At 37.4% G+C, this 23,725-nt stretch overlaps 1 protein-coding gene across 3 annotated transcripts in view; it reads right to left on the bottom strand.

The window, feature by feature from the left end:
* PLXDC2 (plexin domain containing 2) overlaps window positions 1-23,725 on the bottom strand; it is a 414,339-nt gene that overhangs the window by 169,288 nt on the left and 221,326 nt on the right. For all 3 annotated transcript variants that reach the window (XM_081558807.1, XM_081558808.1, XM_081558809.1), the window contains one exon: window positions 8,325-8,394. In XM_081558807.1, the coding sequence (XP_081414933.1) occupies window positions 8,325-8,394 (70 nt within the window). The remainder of the gene's footprint in view (window positions 1-8,324; window positions 8,395-23,725) is intronic.

The following is a 23,725-nucleotide window of genomic DNA, read 5'->3' as shown; positions in this document are numbered from 1 at the left end:
AACATTTCAAGATTCTTCTGCCATGTGTGAAATTTTGTAAGACTTTCAGAGTTGCAGCACTGGGAGGCCTTTAGAGGAGCTTCTGCAGTGTACTTAGAGATGACAGATATACCCATGCTAACAAAGAGGACATCCGAGTCATCTACACAGCCCTATACTTCCCAGTCAGGAACGGATGAGCCAGACTTTAAAAGGAGATAATGAAAAGTTAAGTCCCTAAGCACCTCCTGAGCTATGGATCATGTTATCAAAGAAAACAATAGACAAACTAAGAGGCAAACACAGCTTTAGAGCAAACGTATTTTGAAAAGGAATAGAAGAGAAAAAAAAATATGTATAAAAAAAGGACAGTAGTAACAATACATGCTATTTTTGTAGCATTTTCCGTGAAATAAGTATCAATAATACATGTTATGTCATTAACTCCTGACAAAAGTCCTTATGAACTAGGAGCTTTCATTATGCTATTGTGCAGATTGGGAAACTGAGGCAGGAGAGATTAAGTAACTCACTGAAGGTCACAACAGCTATGACTGGTGTGATTTATGAAGACCCACATTCCAACACAAGAGTATTTATCTTAACCTAGGTATCAGACTGCTTCTCCAAGAAAATGAATTTCAGTTGCTGACTTGAGTTGAAACAGAACTCTTTTGAACTTATTCCTGAAATGTCCAGTGTGTGTGCGTGTATGCTCAGTCAAGTCCAGCTCTTTGTGATCCCATGGACTATAGCCCACCGGGCTCCTCTTCTGTCCATGGAATTCTCCAGGCAAGAATACTGGAGTAGGTTGTTATTTCCTTCTCCAGGGGATCTTCCCAATCCAGGAATCAAACCAGCGTCTCTTATGTCTCCTGCACTAGCAGGCGGATTCTTTACCATCATGCCATCTGGGAAGCCCAGAGTCTAAAGTCAATCCTGCCTCACTTAGTATTTTTCTCCTCTTTCTAGGACTGGACAAGGCTACAGCAATTGCTATACTTTGTTACTTTATTAATTAGTCACCTACACTCCTTTTGTTTTCAATTGGGTGATGTATCTGAGCATCTAGGTAATACTGTTATTTATCTGAACTAGGGAGGAAAGCAAATATTTGTCAATATTTCAAACAAAGCCTGGATCCACAAGAGACTAAACGGTGCTTTCCATGTGCAAACATTCCTAAGTGAACAGTGAACGTCCAGTGATCTGTGGACTTCTCTGTGGCTGCTATGGTGATGGAATGGGCTAAGCCTGGAGAATCTGCTTCTTATCCAGACTCTCACTTTGATTAATCAACATTCCCCCACTCCTGTCACCAATCATCACTTATCCACCATGGATCAATGAGTCTCTCTCTTTTTTTTTAAACTGTACTTCTGTCTACCTGCATTTCTGCCTCTGGTAATTTTCATATTGACTCAAGTCTACCTCCTGGGTGGCCCCTTTCTGCATCCCTTGTCACTCTGATCTCCAGTGACACCTCACCTTCATCCCAAGGAACCAGTGCTGATGAAATACAATGCATTGATACACAGGAGAAACAAATGGGCTTGTGAACATGCAATTCATAAAGCCACAGGCAAAAGAAATTCAGTAATGCTGGTGAATCTGCTGAATCTACTGAGGGACACTAGACAGTCTGGGGGAGTAATTTATCAAGAAGGACAATTAAGCTGGACTTTCAAGACATATATCCAGAGAATCACTCAGACACAGCAAAGCAGACATCACACAACTTATCTTTCCATCCAGGAATCTTTGAGACTTGAGCTTGTTACTTTAAATTAGTGAACCAAATTGGAATGGATTTTCTTTTGTCCAACATCTAGACCTTCAATATCTCCCTGCATGTATCAGATCTCTAGATACATATAATAACATAATGATAATAATAATACAAAATAATGTCATTTACTTTTTCACTAGATTCAGAAAGCTAATGGATGCAATAAAGTTCTGTTATATCGAGGTTATATACTTGGAAGATTACAGGGTTGGTATTCTAAATCAATCATTCTGTGTAATAACTAACTCTCTTCTGCTGTTAAAAAGCCTTTTATAACCGTTATTAATCAAATACCTCTAGAATGCATGAAATATTATTTGGGACTACAATTAAAATATTGCTATTTGAAAGAAAGAATAAAAAAGAAGCTGGAAGATTTGGTAATATACTTCCTGAAAACCCAATCAAAATAATATGCTCTATTTTTTTAACCTCTCTTATTAGGGACTTAACGGGGAAAAAACAAATGACTATTAACAAGATATACGAAATTAGTTTAGATCTGAATTTCATACCATAGCTCAAAGAGTGGGGCTTCCCTGGTGGCTCAGTGGTAAAGAATCTGCCTGCCAATGAGGGAGACACATGTTTGATCCCTGGGTCAGGAAGATCACCTGGAGAAGGAAATGGCAACCCACTCCAGTATTCTTGTTTGGAAATCCAATGGACAGAGGAACCTGGTGGGCTAGAGTCCATGGGGTCACAAAAGAGTGAGACACGACTTAGTGACTAAAAATAAACAACAACAGTAAAAAAAAAAACTCAGATTAATTTATTTTCACCTTGGGAGGAGGCATGGGAAGAAAGGAGCTACAGTTGTTCCTCTGTCTCCCAGACACAGCCCCATTCCCATACCAAAATCCCCTGAAGCTCAGTTTGTGTAAAACCAACACATATCCTCCCACATACTTTAAATTAACTCTAGGTTGTATAATATCTCATACAATGTAAATAATTGTTAATAAAATGTAAATGCTATGTAAATAGTTGCCAGCTCACAGCAAATTCAAGTTTTGCTTCATGGAACTTTTCAAAAAAATTTTTTTCAAATATTTTTGATCCATAGCGGGTTGAATCCCAGGATACAGAACCTACAGATATGGAGGGCTGACTGTATACATTTTACTTTTCGTTGTTTGACTTTTTTTAATGCCATGTATTAATTTTCCAGATATTAAATAATGATTACTTAGTGGACATTTTACATTTTATTAGTTAGCATCTGGCAAACAAAAGAAAATGGAACTACAATTGACATCTTATACAATGCTGTATGTCAATTATATCACTAAACCAGAAAAAGAGATATGTGTGAAACAGGTTTTGCAATAAAACTGTTTTCATACCCTGACAAAAAAATCTGAACAGCTTTCTTCTTATATCTCCAACTAGAAATTCACAAAGAAAGGAAAGGAGGGTAAACCTTCACATAACCAAGGTTGCCTTTTAATTCATGTCATCTTTGATTCCTAATCTCATGTGTAGCTTGCTTGCAATTCTACACACTCATTTTGAATCAGCCTATATCTACATACTTAAAATTTGGGGTCAGAATTATCTGGATAATGTCAACTTTTCTCTTCCTCATTATATAAGGCATCAAGAAGAACTAAAGAGCCTCTTGATGAAAGTGAAAGAGGACAGTGAAAAAGTTGGCTTAAAGCTCAATATTCAGAAAACTAAGATCATGGCATCCGGTCCCATCACTTCATGGCAGATAGATGGGGAAACAGTGGAAACAGTGGCTGACTTTATTTTTCTGGGCTCCAAAATCACTGCAGATGATGACTGCAGCCATGAAATTAAAAGACGCTTACTTCTTGGAAGGAAAGTTATGACCAACCTAGATAGCATATTAAAAAGTAGAGACATTGCTTTGCCAACAAAGGTCTGTCTAGTCAAGGCTATGGTTTTTCCAGTGGTCATGTATAGATGTGAGAGTTGGACTATAAAGAAAGCTGAGTGCAGAAGAATTCATGCTTTTGAATTGTGGTGTTAGAGAAAACTCTTGAGAGTCCCTTGGACTGCAAGGAGATCAAACCAATCCATCCTAAGGGAGATCAGTCCTGGGTGTTCATTGGAAGGACTGATGTTGAAGCTGAAACTCCAATACTTTGGCCACCTGATGGAAAGAGCTGACTCATTGGAAAAGACCCTGATGCTGGGAAAGATTGAGGGCAGGAGGAGAAGGGGACGACAGAGGATGAGATGGCTGGATGGCATCACTGACTCGATGGACATGGGTTTGAGTGAACTCGGAGTTGGTGATGGACAGGGAGGCCTGGTGTGCTGCAGTTCATGGGGTCGCAGAGTCGGACACGACTGAGCGACTGAACTGAACTGAACTGAATCACCATTCTTCCCATCTCTCCCTTTCCTCTCATCTAGTTAAATGTAGTGCCTACGATGAACTCATGAAAAATATATCATTACTAGTGATGGTTGCAAGAATTAAAAAATCATATCCTCAAATGTAAACCTGCTTTTTGAAGCTTTTAAAAGATCACCTTAGCAGCCTAAAATTTAAAAAGAACCTATTAAAGTATTCATTCTGTTGCTATTTAGCTGCTCAGTCATATCTGACTCTTTGTGACCCCATGGACTGCAGCCCGCCAGGCTATTCTGTCCATGGAATTCTCAAGGCAAGAATCCTAGGGTAGGTTGCCATTTTCTTCTCCAGGGAATCTTCCTGGACTAGGGATCGAATCAATGTCCCTTGCATTGGCAGGCAGATTCTTTACCAATGAGCTGCCAGGAAGTGCATATATTAAGACAGGTCACAGTAATTTGTGGACACATTAGGGAGAACTGACAGTCAATAAAATATCTTCTTTCATTTTGTTTCATAGAAACCAATGTATTCCTACTTAAAAATTTCAGTCCCTGGTCTATTTGCAATGGCCTTCAGTCTACTTTATTTAACCTGACTTGTGGCTTCTATTTTTCTTTTAAGTTTTTCATGTTAATAACTTTTTCTAGTTTTGTAAAATGATGAGCATTTGTTAGGTAGGTTTATCTGCTTATACCACCTATTTTATCAAAAGAGACCGATTGAAAATCTATGATTCAGAAGTTCTCTTCCAAGCTGTTCTTAGCTTTACTCACCTGTGTCCTAATGTTGCCTGAAAACCTTTGCAAACACAATGATTAGACAACTCAAATGATGTGCCCTTCACTGGCTTCAGGCCCTGGAAGTATTGAAAAACTTGCTTCTTTCTTTGCCTTTAAACCCCTCACCTTATCCTATCCTCCACTATCAGATCAGGCCAGATCTGTTAGTTACTCAAAGAAACCCAGTGCTTGCTGGATAACCTCCAAATGTCTAAAGTTAAAAGCATTTTACATCACTCTTCCCAGCTCCCATTCACTGAACTTTTACTTTGAATCTCCACTCAAGATAAACAGATTTACTTGACAGCCTTCCAAATATGCTCAATATGGACTCAGCACAGTCACTTAGCTCAGCATCCATTTGTCTAGAATATTCCTTCCCTCTCCACCTCGTTTCAACCTGCTTCTCTCCATACTAAAATTCCACCTTCCTTTAAGGCCAATGTCAAATGTTAGCTTTTTTACAAACCTGTTTCTGATTTGCTCAATAAGAATGACCCTCTCTTGGAGCACCTTTCTGATCCTCCAACACTCACAGTCAACCTTGTCTTATTGCTTAGTCATGTAATCCTTCCTCTTCTTAGATTCTAAGCTCCTGGAGGAACCACAGTTTATTCTTCTCTGTACAAACAAGAGTATTAATGTTATGTACTGTGTCTTTCACATAGGAGGAACTCAACCAAAATTGATTGAATAAATAAACAATGGAGGTGTAGACAAGCTATTTATTTAGTTGAAAATTTTACAAGAGATTCTGTTTCCATTTTGCAGAAACCTAGGTCAGTGTCTAAATTATCTCACTTGTGCCTCTCTAAACAGGGTATGGATTTATATATGCAAGTGCCATACTAGCATCTCTTAAACAAAAAATAGAAAAAGGTTTTTCTATATTAGCGTTTTCTTCAAAGAAGATAGAAATCATTCAAGACACCAGATTTTTCACTTATTTTGAGGATCTTTGCAAAGAAAAAAGGTATTTTGAAGTAGTAAACATGATATAGCCATTTGTTTGGGTTTTTTTCCCACCAACTCAGCTAAGGGAAATCTTACTTCATATTGGCTAAATTGCTGACATGACTTTTAAAGATAAAATGATTTGCGAAACTGAAAATGCAAAGCTGCCCATATTTTCACCACTGTGTGTACAGATTTTGAACAAATGTGATTAATGATTCACTTTTCAAAATTCAGTAGAACACTGGTAACCTAAGTCTCAGAAAACATGCTTAATGTTCATATTATGAGATAACCATATTTATATCATACTTTAAAGATGTGAGTGGACATGAAGTAATTCATGGCTTATAGGAGCAATCTTTTAATTTGCCTTTCTCCTTTCCTTCCAATCCTTCAACATATTAATTAAAATGTCTATTAAATGCCTGGCAATATACTAGCACAGAAATATACAGTGAACTCATTAAGACAGAATCTGTGTATAAATTTTACTTGTATATAGTCCTTTTTTACACAAAATGTAATAGTTTCTGGACTGAAGCCTTAAAACCAGTTCTTCTGCTTACAGTTTGTAAATTTTGCTAATAGCATCATTTTTCTCCCCTGGTTTGAAGCCACAGAATCACCAAGATCCTCAATATTTGTCACACTTACAACTATTTGCACTTTCAGTCTTCTTACACTTTAAGATATTACAAAATATTTTGATTCTGCTTTGTGTTTTTATTTTTTTAACACCAAAAACATTTTATATTGGGTATGGCCAATTAATAATGTTAATGTTGTTTCAGGTGAACAGTGAACGGACTCAGCCATACAGATACATGTATCCATTGTCCCCCAAACACCCCTACCATCCATGCTGACACATAACATTGAACAGAATTCCACGTGCTATACAGTAGGTTTTTGTTGGTTATCCATTTTAAATATAGTAGTGTGTACATAACCTTCCCCAAATCCTTAACCATCTCTTCCCCCCAGCTATCATGAGTTTGTTTTCTAAGTCTGTGAGTCTCTTTCTGTTTTGTCAGTAAGTTCATTTGTTTCATTTCTTTTTAGATCCTACATATAATCTTGGTTCTTCTTCTTAAGTTTGTCACTTATCTAATCAAGGACTGGTGACTCTAATTGGCTTTTGAGGCAGTATACAAAATTGTCCCAACCTGCTTTTCACATCTTAACATTTTTTTTAAAGCTACACATCCAGCTTCATTCAAACTCGGTTATTTACTGTCTCAAAATACTCCACCAATTTTCTCTTCTGTATAGTATTTACTCAAGATATTCTTCCTTGTGACCTACTCTTCTTTCCCTACACAATCACAGACATTCTAACTTCCTTCAAGAAATATCTTAAATAATAATTTTTCTATTAAGTCTTACAGGAGTCTCACATTTGAGCTTTATCATCTCTGGAAACCCGTACTTCATCATTTGTATTTTCTAAAGAACTCCCACATTCTGCTTCACATTGTCCACTAGGTTACATGATCCTAAGGCAGAGGTAGCTTTGTTTGCCAGTGCTTAGAGATGATGTGTAAAACTTTTATTTGATTATTGGTATTCCTGATTACAAGTCTTCCTCTGAATCCTACATAACTTCTAAGTCTTTTACTGAAATATGATGAGTGACCAATCTGGTTTCCATACCATCCAGAAGACCAAAACCCACTGAAGGAAAGGGACTCTCTCTGGTGCTTTAGTATGAGCCACCCACAGCCCTTTCATCCTATCTGTGTACTTCATTTATTAATAATTTGCTTCTTTACTTACTCTTCCATTTTTATGTTTTTCTCTCTTTCTCCTACTTTCTCTACTGCTCCTTATTAGACAAACACTGATATTCTCTGGCATTTTGCTTATTTCTGCTTGTAGCACTCAAGGAATAAATTTTTCTGACTCCTAGGATATGCTATAAAAACGGATAATTGCATTTCTAGGCTATTGCTAATCTCCAAACTAACCTCCAAAGTTTGTGGAGAAAAATAAAATGAAGAGAATTCAAACTGAATTTCAGTGTTCATTTTTAAAATTCTCAAATGAGTTGTCAGTCAACTTAGGTGGCATTAAAGGGGGAGGAAACAACCAAATAACTAAAGCTAATAGAATGTGTATATACATATATACATATCTACTACCTAAGTTAAAAGAAAATGATAACACTTTCATAGCTCCCTTAAGCACCTTTTCTTTATAATTCTGTTCCCTTTCATGTAGCCTTCCATATTATCAAAATGGATGAAAACTTGAAAAGAAAGCAGAGATGGATCTATGCTGAAAATTATTATAAGTACATTTTTTTTTTCTGCAGAAAAGTTTTCCCAATAGTTGTACTTTTCTTGGGTTTTATTTATACCCATGACTTTTTGATAGAACACAATGGCTTTCCCAATAAATATCCCTTTTGAAATATGGATTAAATTAAAAATAATAACTGTAGTGAAACTGTAGATTATTTAGAGTGAATGGGTAGAAAACCACTTACCCCCAGTTGCCACAGTGATTTCACGTAGGAAATGGCCATAAAATGGAAAATCGAAGGATAGATTCACTCTCTGCAAGGAATAACAACCAGAAAAGAAAATCAATATTGTGCATAACAGTAAATGTAAAATGAAGAGCCTTCTACCTAAAAAAAAATGCTTCTACTTTGCACCACTATTATTGTAGCTGACTTTTAGAATCTGAATCTTGGATGCAAATAAAGAATTTTTACCCTCTGATAAATAGATGTTTAAAATATGTGAAAAAAATAAAGTTGGGCTGTTATGATCTGTTAATCTGTTCTTCACTTCCAGAGGGAATCTAATAGTTTCAACTCTGAATCAGGCTATTCTCTTTAACATCACCACTACCTTTCAGTTGTCCACTGCAAAGTAGGTCAACCATCATGATCAACAATTTATTTAGGGTTAATTTTTGTTTGATTAATCTTCTCCAAAATAGTAGAGCATGTTGTCTGTTCAGTTTTACTGAATAAAAAGTAAAAATATTTTATTTTAGGCAATTATATAGTCAACTTATCTTCTGTATAGAACAAAAGGCAGTTTTATGGAACAAGATACTTTGCACCTACAGAGTTAAACCTGCAGATATTTTTTCTTTTTCAGATTGTGATAAACTCCCCTGATTCAGTATATAAATGACCCTTGAACATGGGTTTGAACTGTATTGGTCAGTTCCACTTATAACATGTTTTTTTTTTCCCCCCAATAATATAGTATCTGTGTTTTCATTGGACAGATCTTTAAATTATTGAAGTGTTGAGAAAAGTTCGATTAGAAATCACAAAGTATGAAATCAAAAGGACTAGGGTTTGAGTCCTGATTCTATCTTGCCCTGGGGTGAGTCATTCATTAATTCCTTTGTTTTTGAGGCAGAGGTACCACTGTGTGGATTTTCAACTGGGTGAGGACTGGCAGCTCTAGCCTCCAGTGTTGTTTGAGAGTCATCCGCTTTATGCACACTTAAAGGCATGGGATACCAAAAATTAAAAAATGCTGGTTACTAGAAAGCTACTTTTACTTTGTAAAGAGGAAAACTGGAGAGACCGAGGAATAAAGTTCATAAATTTTGCCCCTTTTTTTCTAAAGGAAGATCTGAAGCTTTGGATATATATATTTATAATATATCTTATTATTATATATTATATATACACATGTATAGTAAGATAAAAAACAAGACACAAAAAGCAAAGCAAAGAAAAAGAAATCCTAGATTTTTCATATGTTTGAAATGATATGAATCAGATTTATTATTACTAGGCAGGAAACAAGAAAAAAACAGTGAGCTATAACAAAGATGATCAACTGAAATAAAAGGATCCTTAGGGAAATTAATTGGCTAATTTAGAGCCCAATAGAATGTACAAACCACCTATAATAAAAGGCTATTATGTTAAAATTCAACAATTTCAATATTATATCTCTCTCAACATACAAGTTAAAAAAAATGGAGAGGTATAGCTAGACTGAATTTGGCTCTTTCCAATTGTGCAAATGATTGCTTTTTATATCCATCAGAGATTCCTAATGACTTATTTGGCATGATATTAATCATTTAAAATTTACAGTGACTTTCAATTAGTTTTTTTTTTCTTTTCTTTTTAATGAAAGCTGCATCTTCAGAAGGGTTTATCTTCATTTTTTATTTTATGCTGACTAATGGGAACAACAAAACCTGTTTTTACAGCACTGACTGAAATGAGTGGTTACTAATAACCCTAAAATAAAAGCTTCAGTGGCAAAATCATATATCTCAAAGAAGACATCAGACACAGTTTTACAAAGGCACTTGCTCTAGTATATTGTTTTCCATCAGTCTAATTTTTTCCATGCCATGGACAAATTGGTAAAATTTACAGTCCTTCGGCATTCTCACTTCCAGAACAGGAGTTTGGTTTAAACATATATTACTAAAAAAAATAAAAATAAAAAAAATATACATATATTACTAACACACTCTATCAATTACTACCAAAGATGAACCAGAAGAATATGACAATTTCTCAGACACAATAAATATTTAAATATTTTTAGAATCAAACTGAGGTAAACAAATACATAAGTTTTTGATAGTCAGTTCTCACAGAAAAATTTGCTAATATATTATCCTGAAGCACAGCATCAATGATGGAAATGTCTCCCTGTTTACGGTCTAAATGACCAGCTTACCTTAGTTATCACCATGGCCTGCTGTGCACTAATAGCAATGACAATTTAAAAAGGTGTTACCTTCTCAATAGTTGTGAAATCTACCCTTTTCTCTCCAGGGACTACTGATACCCTTCCCTAAGTATAAGTCACTTTTATCTCAGTAACTTGCTTACAGGTGTCTTGGTTCCATTTTCCTTGGAATATTTTTCTCTATACCATCTAGAATATCACTCCCTATTCCAAATCTTTCAATCTAGAGTCCCACTGACCCTGGAATTACGCAAAAATAGTGAAAACGAGTTTTAAGACCCACCATTAATTGGTCTCTGCTATCTTGTGGTTCTCCCTTCACATTCTGTATACTGGCCAGCCTTCTAGAACAACTTTTACATCCTTGAAACTGCCACCCTTAATTCCTGGGCTCTGGTTCTTCAATATGATGTTTCCTTTGACTGTAATGATCTCTCAACCTTGGTTGGCCATGGCTCCCATATTCTTCAAGTGTTGGCCTAGTTTCTTTGGCACCCTAAACCTGACATAAGGACTTGGAGCAGATGGTTTGTTTGGAAGGTGATCCTAGGAAGCATGTGCTAAGGAAATGGGAAAAGTGAAATATGGAAAAGAGAAAAACCAGTAACAGCTACTGGATGTGTTACCACTATAGCCAGGTCTCCCTTGGAGACCTTCTGGGAAAGAGTGGGGAAAACATGACTCAGAATCATTTCAATGGAGGTTAGGAGGCTGGGACATTGATCCATCCACTCCGATCTCCTGCTGATCAACAGTGGGCAGATGATTCCCTCCTTCCCCAGGATTACCCTCAGGCAGAAAGAAGGGACACGGCACTTGAGTTGGGATGTTAGCTAGCATCCTAGAAACTGCCTCCCACAGTTTCAATTTTCAGTGAGCTCAGGGAGGCAGAAGGGGCAAAGCAACAAGAGGGACCACAAAGTGTCACATCCTCAGAGTCCTACTGTTACTTCTTGCAAAGGTATACCTCCTACCATATGTCACCAAGCATTCTCTCTATATGCATGTATACATAAAACAATCACATGGGGTTCAGATTTTAACTGCTTCAAAGTGAAACTAATTCAGCATCAGAGTGGTTAAGAATGGCCCAAAGTGTCAGTTACTCAGTCATGTCAGACTCTTTGCAACCCTCTGGACTCTAAGCCCACCGGGCTCCTCTGTCCATGGAATTCTCCAGGCAAGAATACTGGAGCAGGTAGCCATTTCCTTCTCCAGGGAAGAATGGCCCAAGTGGGACATCAAAACTTGAACCCAGATTTGAAAGACAACAAAGGCAATGCTCTTAATTACTGAAAAATTGAAAGTAAAGTAATAAGGGGTCTCGCACTTAATGGCAAATTTCTGAAAATTATCATCCCTCTTTACAAAACATATAGACACAGACACACAGAGCAACACATCCACACAAATTATTAAAACAAACAGAAATGATTAAGCACTAGGATTTCATGGGACTCTTTGAAGCTAAATTATTATATATTCCATATAATTACCCCTGGGTAATTAGATCATTATTGCTTCCCTGGTAGCTCAGACGGTAAAGAATTTGCCTGAAATGCAGGAGACCCAGGTTTGATCACTGGGCTGGGAAGATCCCCTGTAGAAGGAAATGGCTACCCACTCTAGTATTCTTGCCTGGAGAAGTCCATGGACAGAGGAGCCTGATGGGCTACAGTGGCTACAGGCCCATGGGGTTGCAAAGAGTCAGACATGACTGAGAAACTTCTACTTTCACTTTCTTTTCATGGTATATAAAACAGGTATTCGGTGAAGCTAAAGGAGAGTTTTATTTATTCATTCATTCACTTGTGTGGTCAAAAATCATTGATTCAACACCTTATATATACCAGACACTAAATCTAAGGCTGAGTCTCAAACAGTAAGGCCCAACCAGTTTCTTCCTTCAAGGAGTTGAGAAGGTGACGCGGGAGAGCAACATGGAAGGAGAAAAAAATAGGACGAGGCAGGAGCAGAGTAAGGACCTGAAGAGGACGCCTAACCCAGAGGAGATGCACTGAAGCTCTTCAAAGGGGATTACCAGACACTAGTCAGATGAGATCTTAATGCATGGGAGTGAAAGGGATGGGTAAAAATACACATAGAAAGTAAAACTGGAAGGATCATAATTAATTGAAATCATAATTAAAAGTCGGGCTTCCCAGGTGGCTCCAGTGGTAAAGAATCTGCCTGCCAATGCAGGAGATATAGGAGACTCCATTTTGATTCCTGGGTTGGGAAGATCCCTTGGAGAAGGAAATGGCAACCCACTCCAGTATTCTTGCCTGGAAAATCTCATGGACAGAGAAGCCTGGTGGGCTATAGCCTGTGGGGTCACAAAGAGTCAGACATGACTGAGAACACACACACAAAAGTTGGGAGTGAGGTAGAGAAGTCTAGAATAAAGGACAGGTTTCTGGCTAGGTGACTGGTGGGCCATAATCCACTAACTGAGATGATGAATACAGGAAGAAGAGCTATTTTGGTTAGGTGTGAGAAGACCTGCTGTGTTACTAATTAATTACACCTCTTTCAACCACATCATTAAAATTTTTTAGAACTTGAATATGCCTCAAAAACTCTTCTACAACCAGAAAGGTAAACAAAATCCTGGACAACATCACAAAAAGCCACTGCAAACATGAAGCATAATATTGAAATTTACTTGATTTAACTGATGTACGTGACAAAAATGGTGAATATTTTCCTATTTTGGATCTCATACCGTAAGAAATATCTAAGGTAAAAGGAGAGCTTCACAGGTGGCTCAGTAGTAAAGAATCTGCCTGCCAATGCAGGAGACATGGGTTCAATCCCTAGGTCAGGAAAATCCCCTGGAGGAGGAAATGGCAACCTACTCCAGTATTCTTGCCTGGAGAATCCCATGGACAGAGGAGCCTGGTGGGAGTTCATGGAGTTGCAAAGAGTCAGATATGACTGAGCGACTGAGCACGCATGCATACTCACACAACATAAAAGGAAGAAGTGTTTAGAAAATTGTCATGTAAAGACAATAAATTAATTAAGAGAGCAAAATGTAAAATAAAAACTCAAAAGTGAAACTGTAAAAAGCATGTGTGACATAAAGAAAATCAACTGAATTTGCTAATTCCTTATACTTGGCAGAAAGCTAACTATTTGACAGGAGAGGTATCATAATTCTGAGACAGGCATAAGAAGTATCATATGGGAGAGAAGAAACTTGTGAAGCGTTCTTTGAAAAGCTTGTAGAAGTGTATAAATAGGTGCTGGGTGGTGTGCTGCAAATTTATAGCAGGTACAGCCACATATGACAGTGAGTTTTGAAACCGAATCATGCTCTTCTACAACTTGCCCTGAGGAATCACTGTGGGGAATAGACTATCAGAGGAAATTAGGGCCATATTAATAGATTTTTTTTTCAGCCATGCCACACAGCTTGTGGAATCTTAGTTCTTCCACCAGGTATGGAACTCAACCTCCTGCTTTGGAAGGGGGAGTCTTAACCACTGGGCCACCAGGGAAGTCCTTCTCATAGATTACTAAGTATGTCCATATCTCTTATTGCCTCTGTTACATATTTTTCTTATGCCTGTTGCCATCTGGTTTCTAATTATTATGATCTCTGCTAATTCTTTTTTAATAACACAAGAATTATAATCCTATATAAACACTGCTCCAGTTTTACTTGTTAGCCTATTTCTCAGTGGTATTACAAAGATAAATTAATTAATCAATGCTTTCAAGACCTTGAAGACAGAAACCTCCTAATAAGAGTTAAAGAATCTGAAGTGGGTGCATTTATAATCCTAAAAACCACTGAGAAACTCATTCGTAAAAAATGCCTTTTGTTTTAAGACAGCTTCTTATTTACAGAAGTAAAGTTACACTCTTATGGTTCCCTAGCATCCATTTCATCTTTTTCTTTGATGAAAGCAGCCTGTGGGGAAAAAAATTAGTAATAACTAATCTTTTAGTGGAGAACGAAATGGCAACCCACTCCAGTATTCTTGCCTGGGAAATCCCATGAAGCCTGGCGGGCTACAGTCCATAGGGTCGCAGAATGATTGGACACAACTTAGCAACTAAACAACAACAATAACAAACTTTTAGTAACTGCTGATCTCACAAGTTCATGACAGCAATGAGTCCAGAGAATATACGCGGTGTCCATTTATTTAAAAATAAATTCATGGGTTAATCATTAATTTCTATACATGTATTTGAACATGCTATTTTTAATCATTCAAATAATTTCATGTTTGCAGGGCACATGTTTGAATCTTGAAGCTATTAAATAGGCAGGATGATGATGGTGATGCTTGACAAAGTGAGATTTGCATTAATTTTTCCAAAAAATTAGGCCAAGTAAATTGGAGTCATAGCATTTTTAGTTTGTTTATTGATGCCAAGTATTATTAATAACTTTGAGAGGAGTTGAAAATTTAAAGAAAAAATACATGTTTTATTTACATGGCTATTTCTAATGATAATGGTTTTCATCCAAAATACCTGAATAAATGACCAAATAACACCTGGACCTTCATAAGCACTGAGTCAACGGAGTCAATGATTATGTACTATGAAGGGTCTAGCATAGCAAAAGTCCCTTAAAACTAGTTTCCTAAATAATAACAGCTCCTTATCTGATTTCTAATAAGGATATGGAAATGATTTGATATATGTTGTTCCTAATAGCAATGGAGGCAAATTGCTTTTGTAATAGAATCACATCACAATTAGATATTATGTTCCACAGAAACATTATGATGGCTTCATTTTTGTTATATTGAAATGATCATAACTAGTGTACTTACTGGTGTTATGAGAATGGAATTAGCATTTAATATATCAGACATTATTCTAAGTATTTTGTCTGCATTAAGCAAGTATGAATGCTAAAACTAGGTGAGAGTATAACAAGAAAGATGTTTTGTATGTACAGAGTATCTCCTCCAAAGATACTTAGTATTAGAAAAGGAAAAATAGTAAGTTTACAATAAAGAAACAAAATCTGGTAGACATCACCTTAAGCAGGTGATCAAAGTTAACATCGTTGGTAAGGAGACATGATGCCATCAGGTACCTCCTGATGTATGCATGACGATGGACAAAATACCATTCCCTGGGTATTCTTTTTTTTTCTTCCACACTGTGTATCTTGTGGGATCTAAGTTTCCCCACCAGGGATGGAACCCGGGTCCTGGGCAATGAAAGCCTGCATGTTAACCACTGGACTGCCAGGGAAGTCCCTCCCCTAGCATTCTTGCCAAAAATAGAGACCCGTATTTAACCATGAAGAAGAAGTAGACAAATCCCAAATCAAGATCACTGTACAGAGACTGGGAAGACTCTTTGAAATGCCAAATTCATGAAAGATAAAGAAAGACAGAAAATGTGTCATAGATTAGAGGAGGTGCGACTAGGAGATTTGACAAATAAATGCAATGTGGTTCCTATATTGGATTCCAGATAGGAATAAGTGTGGTTTGGGGACAGTTCACAAAAGGTGAATATAGCATGTAGATTAGTTAAGAGTATCATACCAACGGTAATTTCTTGGTATTGGTAATTGTACCACGAGTATATAAAGTGTTACTACTTGGGGAAGCTTGTTGAAAGCTATATGGGAACTCTTTCAATAATTTCTCCAAGTTTATTTATAAGCCTGAAATTATTTCAAAACAAAACTTTATAAGTTGTTCAGTCACTCAGTCATATGTGACTCTTTGTGACCCCATGGACTGCAGCATGCCAGGCTTCCCTTCACCATCTTCCAGAGCTTGCCCAAACTCCTGTCCATTGAGTCAGTGATATCATCCAACTATCTCATCCTCTGTCATCCCCTTCTCCTCCTGCCTTCAATCTTTTTCAGCATCACGGTCTTTTCCAATGGGTTGGCTCTTCACATCAGGTGGGCAAAGTATTGGAGCTTCAGCTTCAGAATCAATTCTTCCAATGAATATTCAAGATTGATTTCCTTTAGGGCTGACTGGTTTGATCTCCTTGATCAAACTTTATAAGAAAGGACAACTAGTAAGTTCAAAGCACCAGAAGTAGTAGAGCCAGGATTTCAATCCAAATGTGCTTGACTCCAAACTCCTAAGTCTTGCCCACTACAAGACATCATTCTCTCTCCCTTCTTTTATACTGGGTGGTCATTTTCCTACCTATTATCACATCTTCAATAGCCATTTTCTACCTGGTACTCTTAACATTGTCAGTGACTAATGTTTTTGTTCTCAGTAAACAGAACTTAATTTTCTTTAAAATTTAATAGCAGTGGAAGCAGTTAGAAAGCTCCAAGATGCCTGAGGCTAAAGCCACACACACAAAAAGAAAATCTGAGGAAGGGACACAGCAGTCTTCTCAGATGAAATCACATGGACTAGACTAGTAGAGATGGGCTGGATGGAGCTGTCATGAGCTGCACACCACTGAGGTCTGATGGCAACATGGTGGTCTCTTCTCACTGGATGATGGGAACTACTCATTTTGCACATTTGAGGATTAGATGCTTTCATTTCTTATCTGCCAAGGATAGACCCAAGGGCCTGTTTTCTAAATGTACACAATATTTATTTATTTTATAATGTCAATGGTAATGACCTTTCCCTGGTTTATTCACCTATTAACAAATAAATATGGCGGCCCAGGGGGTCGAAAAGAATCAGACACGACTGAGCAACTGAACTGAACTGAACAAATATTCACTTACAAAAGTAACATAAACTGAAAAATACAAATATGAGTATATGGGCTTCACTGGTGGCTCAGATGGTAAAGAATCTACCTGCAACACAGGAGACCCAGGTTTGATCCCTGGATCTAGATGATCCCTGGAGAAGGAAATGGCTACCCACTCCAATATTCTTGCCTGGCAAATTCCATGGACAGAGGAGCCTGGAGGACTAGAGTCCATGGGGTCACCAAGAGTCAGATATGACTGAGCGACTACACTTTTCAATTTGATATACATGTATATGTATGTAGGGAGAAGGCAATGGCACCCCACTCCAGTACTCTTGCCTGGAAAATCCCATGGACGGAGGAGCCTGGTAGGCTGCAGTCCATGGCGTTGCTAAGAGTCGGACACCACTGAGCGACTTCACTTTCACTTTTCCCATCCATGCATGGGAGAAGGAAATGGCAACCCACTCCAGTGTTCTTGCCTGGAGAATCCCAGGGATGGCGGAGCCTGGTGGGCTGCCGTCTATGGGGTCGCACAGAGTCGGATATGACTGAAGCGACTTAGCAGCAGCAGCAGCATATGTATGTAGATACAGATAGAAAGGTTTCAACTAACAAGTTTCCACAACAAGTAACTACCAAAGAGAGAAAATGTACTATGGAGAGGCATTTCCATGTGGCTGACAGCAATGCAAGCTTCTTTTGATATATCCTAAAGTAAGACCCTGCTTCTAGGCCATAAACGAGCTGAGTATTTGCCAGAAATAAAATAACTGCAGTGGGCAGGATGCTTGACACCACTTTTACCATGTGGGATTTTTACAAAATGGAATTTTAAACAAACTCTCACTCTTGCAGGGGCGTGAACAGGATATGGGTCGTTAATCCAGTGACTGAAAACACTGGAAACCTAATTAAAAGATCAAATTGTTCAGGAAAAGGGGCTAATCAATATGCAAATATACAGGCAAGGGAGTGGCTCCTTTCAGAAATAAAGCCCATCAACTGAATTGATTTTCTGGGTTAGAAATTCTAACTGCTTCAGCACTTTTTTGGAACGGAAAACTTAATTAGCCCTGCATACTGAATGACACTGCATGGAACTACACGCAAATTAGAAAATAACATATAAACATTTTGCAGTTACCCAATGCTTGTTCATATGAACTTGAGATTGAGTGAACATCATATCTTTTGATCTCTTACACTTCATGGTTCCCAGCAACACTTGGCTTATGGTTGCCTGCCTATACTTGCACGTTTTGAGAATTATTCAAATTAGTTATGTGACTGTTTACCATTCAGGGAGAGTGAAGAGCATAAGTCTGTTAAGGGCACAGAGGGTAAGAAAAATCAGGATTTTATAAAGGAGCCCTGGGTGGGTCGGTGGGGGAGGAGAAACCCAGAGGTCACATCTGGATTTTCCACACTGCTCTGAGAACAAGGCAGTAATTCTACCAGGCTTCTCCAACCTGAGTGTGCATGGCAATCACTTAGGGTTCTTGTGTAAAAATAGACTCTGCTGCCAGATAGTTGGGGGCGGGGGAGGGAACTAAAATTCTGCATTTCTAACAAGCTCCCAGCGCTCCTGAGACTGCCCCAGAAGCCCCACTTGGAACGTCAAGACTTTGTGTCATATAAGTGGTCTTTGAAACTATAAAACAGTGCTGTAAGGAAGCTTTGACAAGCGTGAAATGGGTTAAGAGGATAAATAGACTTGATTCTGGATAACATCATCTCACTTTGCCTGTTAGCACTCATCTGACCTGAAATTTTCCATTTAAGGCAGGAAAGGATAGAGATACCTCCTAGCAGAGCACCTTTAAAGTAATGATTTGCAAAAGCTCTTTGCAGCCTCAGTACACCTGAGGACAAGGACGTGGTGGCTACTTCCTTGACCAGTGACCCTCAAACAGGGAAGGAGAGGAAATGTATTCCTGTGAGTTTATCCTTGATAGTTTGAAAATCCCCTTGCTTGTCTCAGTGGATCATAATCTGTCCTCCCTTCTTACCTGTCACTGGAAAATGATTGTTTTAGAGTTAAAATGTCTGTATGACAGTGATTAGTATCAATCCTAACAGTCATCTAGAGCAGCCACGGCTTAAGCATAGTTATTAATATGTTAAATGTTAAATGTTAATTAAATGTTATTAATAAATCATTCCATTCTAGTGAAAATCTTAGAAAGTAGGCACTATCATCATTCCCATTTTACAGCTGAGGGAAATGATTAACATAAAGTAAAAACACTTCACATTACCCAGCTTTTAGCTGGCAAAAGTGGGGACTCTCGTGCGGGCAGCCTGTTTCTAAGTCGACATGCTTATACAGTCTATCAAGCTGCCCCTCAACTGACATTGAAACAGCTCGAAACATTGACCAGCTTAGACTGGTTTTGCTTCCTTAAATCAGGCTGTTGAATAATCAAAACCTGGGTTACTTTACAGGAACAGCAGTGCGCATGTGCAAGATAGGAACAGGCGTCTCCACACTGACCCTGAACCAAGAAATTTCAATCTACGGATCTCAAAGAACAGGTAAATTGCCACTGGAGCCCTTTGAGCCCTTTACGAAGCGGGAAGTCCTTCAGCTTCCAGCAGCACAGTTACTGGAGACTAGCCAATCAGTTTCCAAGTTTGAAATTCCCCTGACCCCTTAAATTTCGCCCCAACCTTGAATTTGAGAGACACATTTGAGCCTTGCCTGTCTCCCTGCAGGTCAACCTCACAATAAAGCTTTTTCCTTTCTCAAACACTTGCATCACAGTATTGGTTTCTATGCACATCAGGCAGGGTGTTAGGATTTGGAATTCAGTGCAGGCAAATCTCATCAGAACGGTGACTAAATCATTCAAAACTTGACCACAGGTTGAAATGAAAATTTAGGCCAGGTCCAATTTAAACTCTTCATCCTCCTCCACTAACATCCCCTTTTTTATTATTTTTTTAACTTTTTATTTGGAAATAAATTCAAATGAAAATTACAATAATCCAAAGAGTCTCCTATATCTTTTATGCAGATTCACTGGTTTTTAATATTTTGCCACAGTGGCCAACTTTTGGATTTTTCAAAAGCTAAATATGTAAATTGATATCTCTCAACACAGCTTCCAAGAGCTGCTCCTTTATCCACCCTACCCATGTCTACAGCTGGTCCTGCAGGGATCAGGACTCAGGTAGCTAAACTCAGCCTGTCTATCAGGAGTGAACCTTACTTGACATTTTGTCTCAGACAGTGGCTGCATAACAAGAAATTCCTGGCAATTTATCACTCATGGAGAGTGACTAAAAATGTTCTACTTCTGGTCGCATTGGCATAGGAACAGAGCACCTTCAGTGAGGAAAGGATGAGACACCTACATTCTGGGGCTGGAATTTCAGGCACAACACATGTTCTGATGGGAGGCCAATTTATAAACAAACAATGTGAGATCTTGACTATTTCACCTAGAGTAATCATTCACCTATGTTACAGGCTATAATTTAGTAAGAAGAAATGGACAAAAATATAGTTACCAAAAACAGACACAAAAAATATTTTTAAAGCATACTAGAATACTAACTTGTTCAGGAAATTTCAATTCCAAAATGTCTTAAGTCTTTTATCTTCTTCAATTTAAGATTTTCCACAAGACTTACACCTATCTGCTTTTAGTTGTATATACTCTTAGGGAACATTATATTCCATCTATATTTTGCTAACTTTTCTGTGCTATAAAATGTTTTCCTTGAAAAGAGTCCTGTGGAAGCTTTATCATTTAATAACTTCAGGATGAGAATATGTTTTACACTCATGTTATCTAAAATTAACCCTTGTTAAGTCTTCATGGGGTCCTAGAGGGATCGGAAAGGATGATTAAAAACAGGCCTGATAAGACAATCTAGGGTGAAAGATAGGAGTAAATGGATTTATTTATTCCACCTGAGACATAGCTGCCTGACTGTGGGATCCCACTTTAGTAGCCCCTAATTATAGAAGATTAATGTGAAACCTCCAAGTATTTGCCTCACTTGTGACTTTAAAATGTTGAGTAGATAGTTATCTATTTAGAATTATTTTACAGTCATCATTGGCAACAGAGAATGTATGATTACTTCCTATGACTCTAACTTTATGTAAAGAATGGTGCCTGTCATCTACTAAAGACACAACATGGAGAAATGGGATGAAATTAAACTGAAATATGATGAACTTAAGGGTGATTTTTATTTTTTATTTTTTTTTTCAAGGATGATTTTTAAAAAGAAGGTATGCTCTTGCTTTGGAAAACAAAGGTTAGGAATATGTGCAAAAATTGGCCACTATCTTCAAGAATTTCCAAAGTCCTTTCCGTGACTAAAATATTAGATGGGAATGTTTAACCTGAGTCATTAACACCATCTGTGGAAGAGGGACTAGATCCTTTCATGTCCACTGGCTTTGGGGTAAGGAGACCAGCTCACCTGCATGGCATGCAGAGGAACTCAGTTACTCTGATCTCAGGTTGGTTTTGTGGAATGGGGGAAAAGACCGCCTTTCTTTTCCATAAAAAGCCCTCAAATAATACTTTCTTCAGGACAGATAATTATTCTCAAAATTTATAATTTCAGTATGATAATATTAATAGTAAAGTGAATTAATTAAACAAAAATTAAGTTAGAGAAACAGTTGTACAGACACAGCTTATCCTAGTCCATTATTAAACTAGAGAAAAACCCCATGAATGAAGACAAGTAAGGACAGGTTGATGAATTGTATGTCTTGTGCCCGTGTGCTCAGTCATGTTCGACTCTTTTGCAATGCCATGGACTGTAGCCCGCGAGGCTCCTCTGTCCATGGAACTTCCTAGACAAGCATATTGGAGTGGGTTGCCATTTCCTCCTCCAGATGTCTTACTTGAAATGAAACAACTCACAAGAGAGAATGCAGCAAGTTTATTTAACAGTCAAAATAAAAATAAAAGCAACTTATTGTTAGACACTGTGAATAGGACTCAGACAAAAATGTGTGGTCTAGATAATAGCCCGATAGAGATAGCAAATTAAATTGCCTTTTGAGTTAATAATTTAGAAAAATAATCACTTATCAACAGATTTTCTAATGCACAGAAAAAAGTAAAATTCTGCAATATATGAAAACAATTGACTAAAGTCACCACAAACATCCGAATGTAGTTCTCCCAACATTGACATTATGCAAATTTAAGACCAATGGAAATTCTAGTCAAAATGTTGTTATTTTCCTGGAGAAAAAGAAAATACCTCTAGAAAGCCTAATTTTTGTTTAATGAAGGTTTCTGTATGTATTTGAGTAGTCTGAAGATCCCCATAGAGAACAACCCAGTTTTTAAATTTTAAAAGTCTACCACCAAAACTGTACCAGTCTCATCTAAAACTTTACCAGGTTTATTGTAGACAGGAGAGCAACACTTCATTTCATTTTACTAGTGTTTCTTATATAAAGAATCAATCTTCTTACTAATACAAAGAAAGATAGTTTAAAAAAAAAATTAAAGCCAGGGTATGTTTTATGTCTGACAAAAAGCACACTGGCAATTTCCTAGCAAAAAAATTATTTAAAGATATATAGATATAAATACATATGTACATATCTATCTATAGAAAAAGATTCTTAGAGGTTACTTAGGAATTAATGTATTTAGGGGTTAATATGTTTTGTTGTGAAGAATTAGGACTCAAACAAAATGCTACCTCATTACTACCTCATTGTTATTTGATGTTTTCAGTGTCCTTTCATAGTTGTTTCATTTTTATTCTTGAAATAACACTGGAGGGGAGTCAAAGCAGGCACTTTTCCCTTTGTTCTAGATTATAATATTGAGGTCCAGAGAGGCCTGAATCTGAGAAAATGAGTTTTGGAGTCAAGGTCTCATAACTTCTATAACCCCAGCCTCCTTCCACTGGGACAATGGTGCTTATGTAGAAGTTGTGAATCAGAGCTTCATAAATTGTGGTTTCAAAAGACAAATGGAATTCTAATTTGTCTGGTTGTTGAATCAAACTGTGTGTCCAGCAATAAATTAAATTATATGGATTGAGAAGTACAGAAGAAAATCTCAAAACTGTGGCATTTGAAGGTCCTCATAGAAAAAAAAAAAAAAATAAGTTTCAACTGGTTCCCAGGTTTGTAGCCAGAAAGTTTTAGGTTTGCAACCTTATAACTGTGAACTTTGAATAAGGAACAAAAAACCCAAATAAGTACCAGTATTTGAAGGTAAGGTGCTTGACTCATTGCTTGTCATGTGATAGGGACTTATGCCAATTTTTTCTTTCCTTTAACTAGTATTTGAAGACATGCTTCTTCCTTTAATGTGTCCAACTGGAAAACTAGGCTTTAATATCTGTTTTTAGTGCAACTATGATTTAAGAAATGTTATTTAACTCAAAAAGAACAACGGGGATATTTAAACAAAAAAGGACAAAGGGGAAATTGAAGGAACATGTAATCAAATTACTACATACATATATATAGTATAAATACTAATCATTTTAGCTTACATTATTAAAGGAAAGAGAAATCAGCATGTTTCGG

Source organism: Giraffa tippelskirchi, chromosome 13 (genome assembly GCF_054371585.1).
Source record: "Giraffa tippelskirchi isolate mGirTip1 chromosome 13, T2T-mGirTip1v1.2.pri, whole genome shotgun sequence".
NCBI classification, from domain to species: domain Eukaryota; kingdom Metazoa; phylum Chordata; class Mammalia; order Artiodactyla; family Giraffidae; genus Giraffa; species Giraffa tippelskirchi.
Note: the sequence above shows the minus strand (reverse complement) of the source record. Positions and strands in the feature narration are given on the sequence as shown.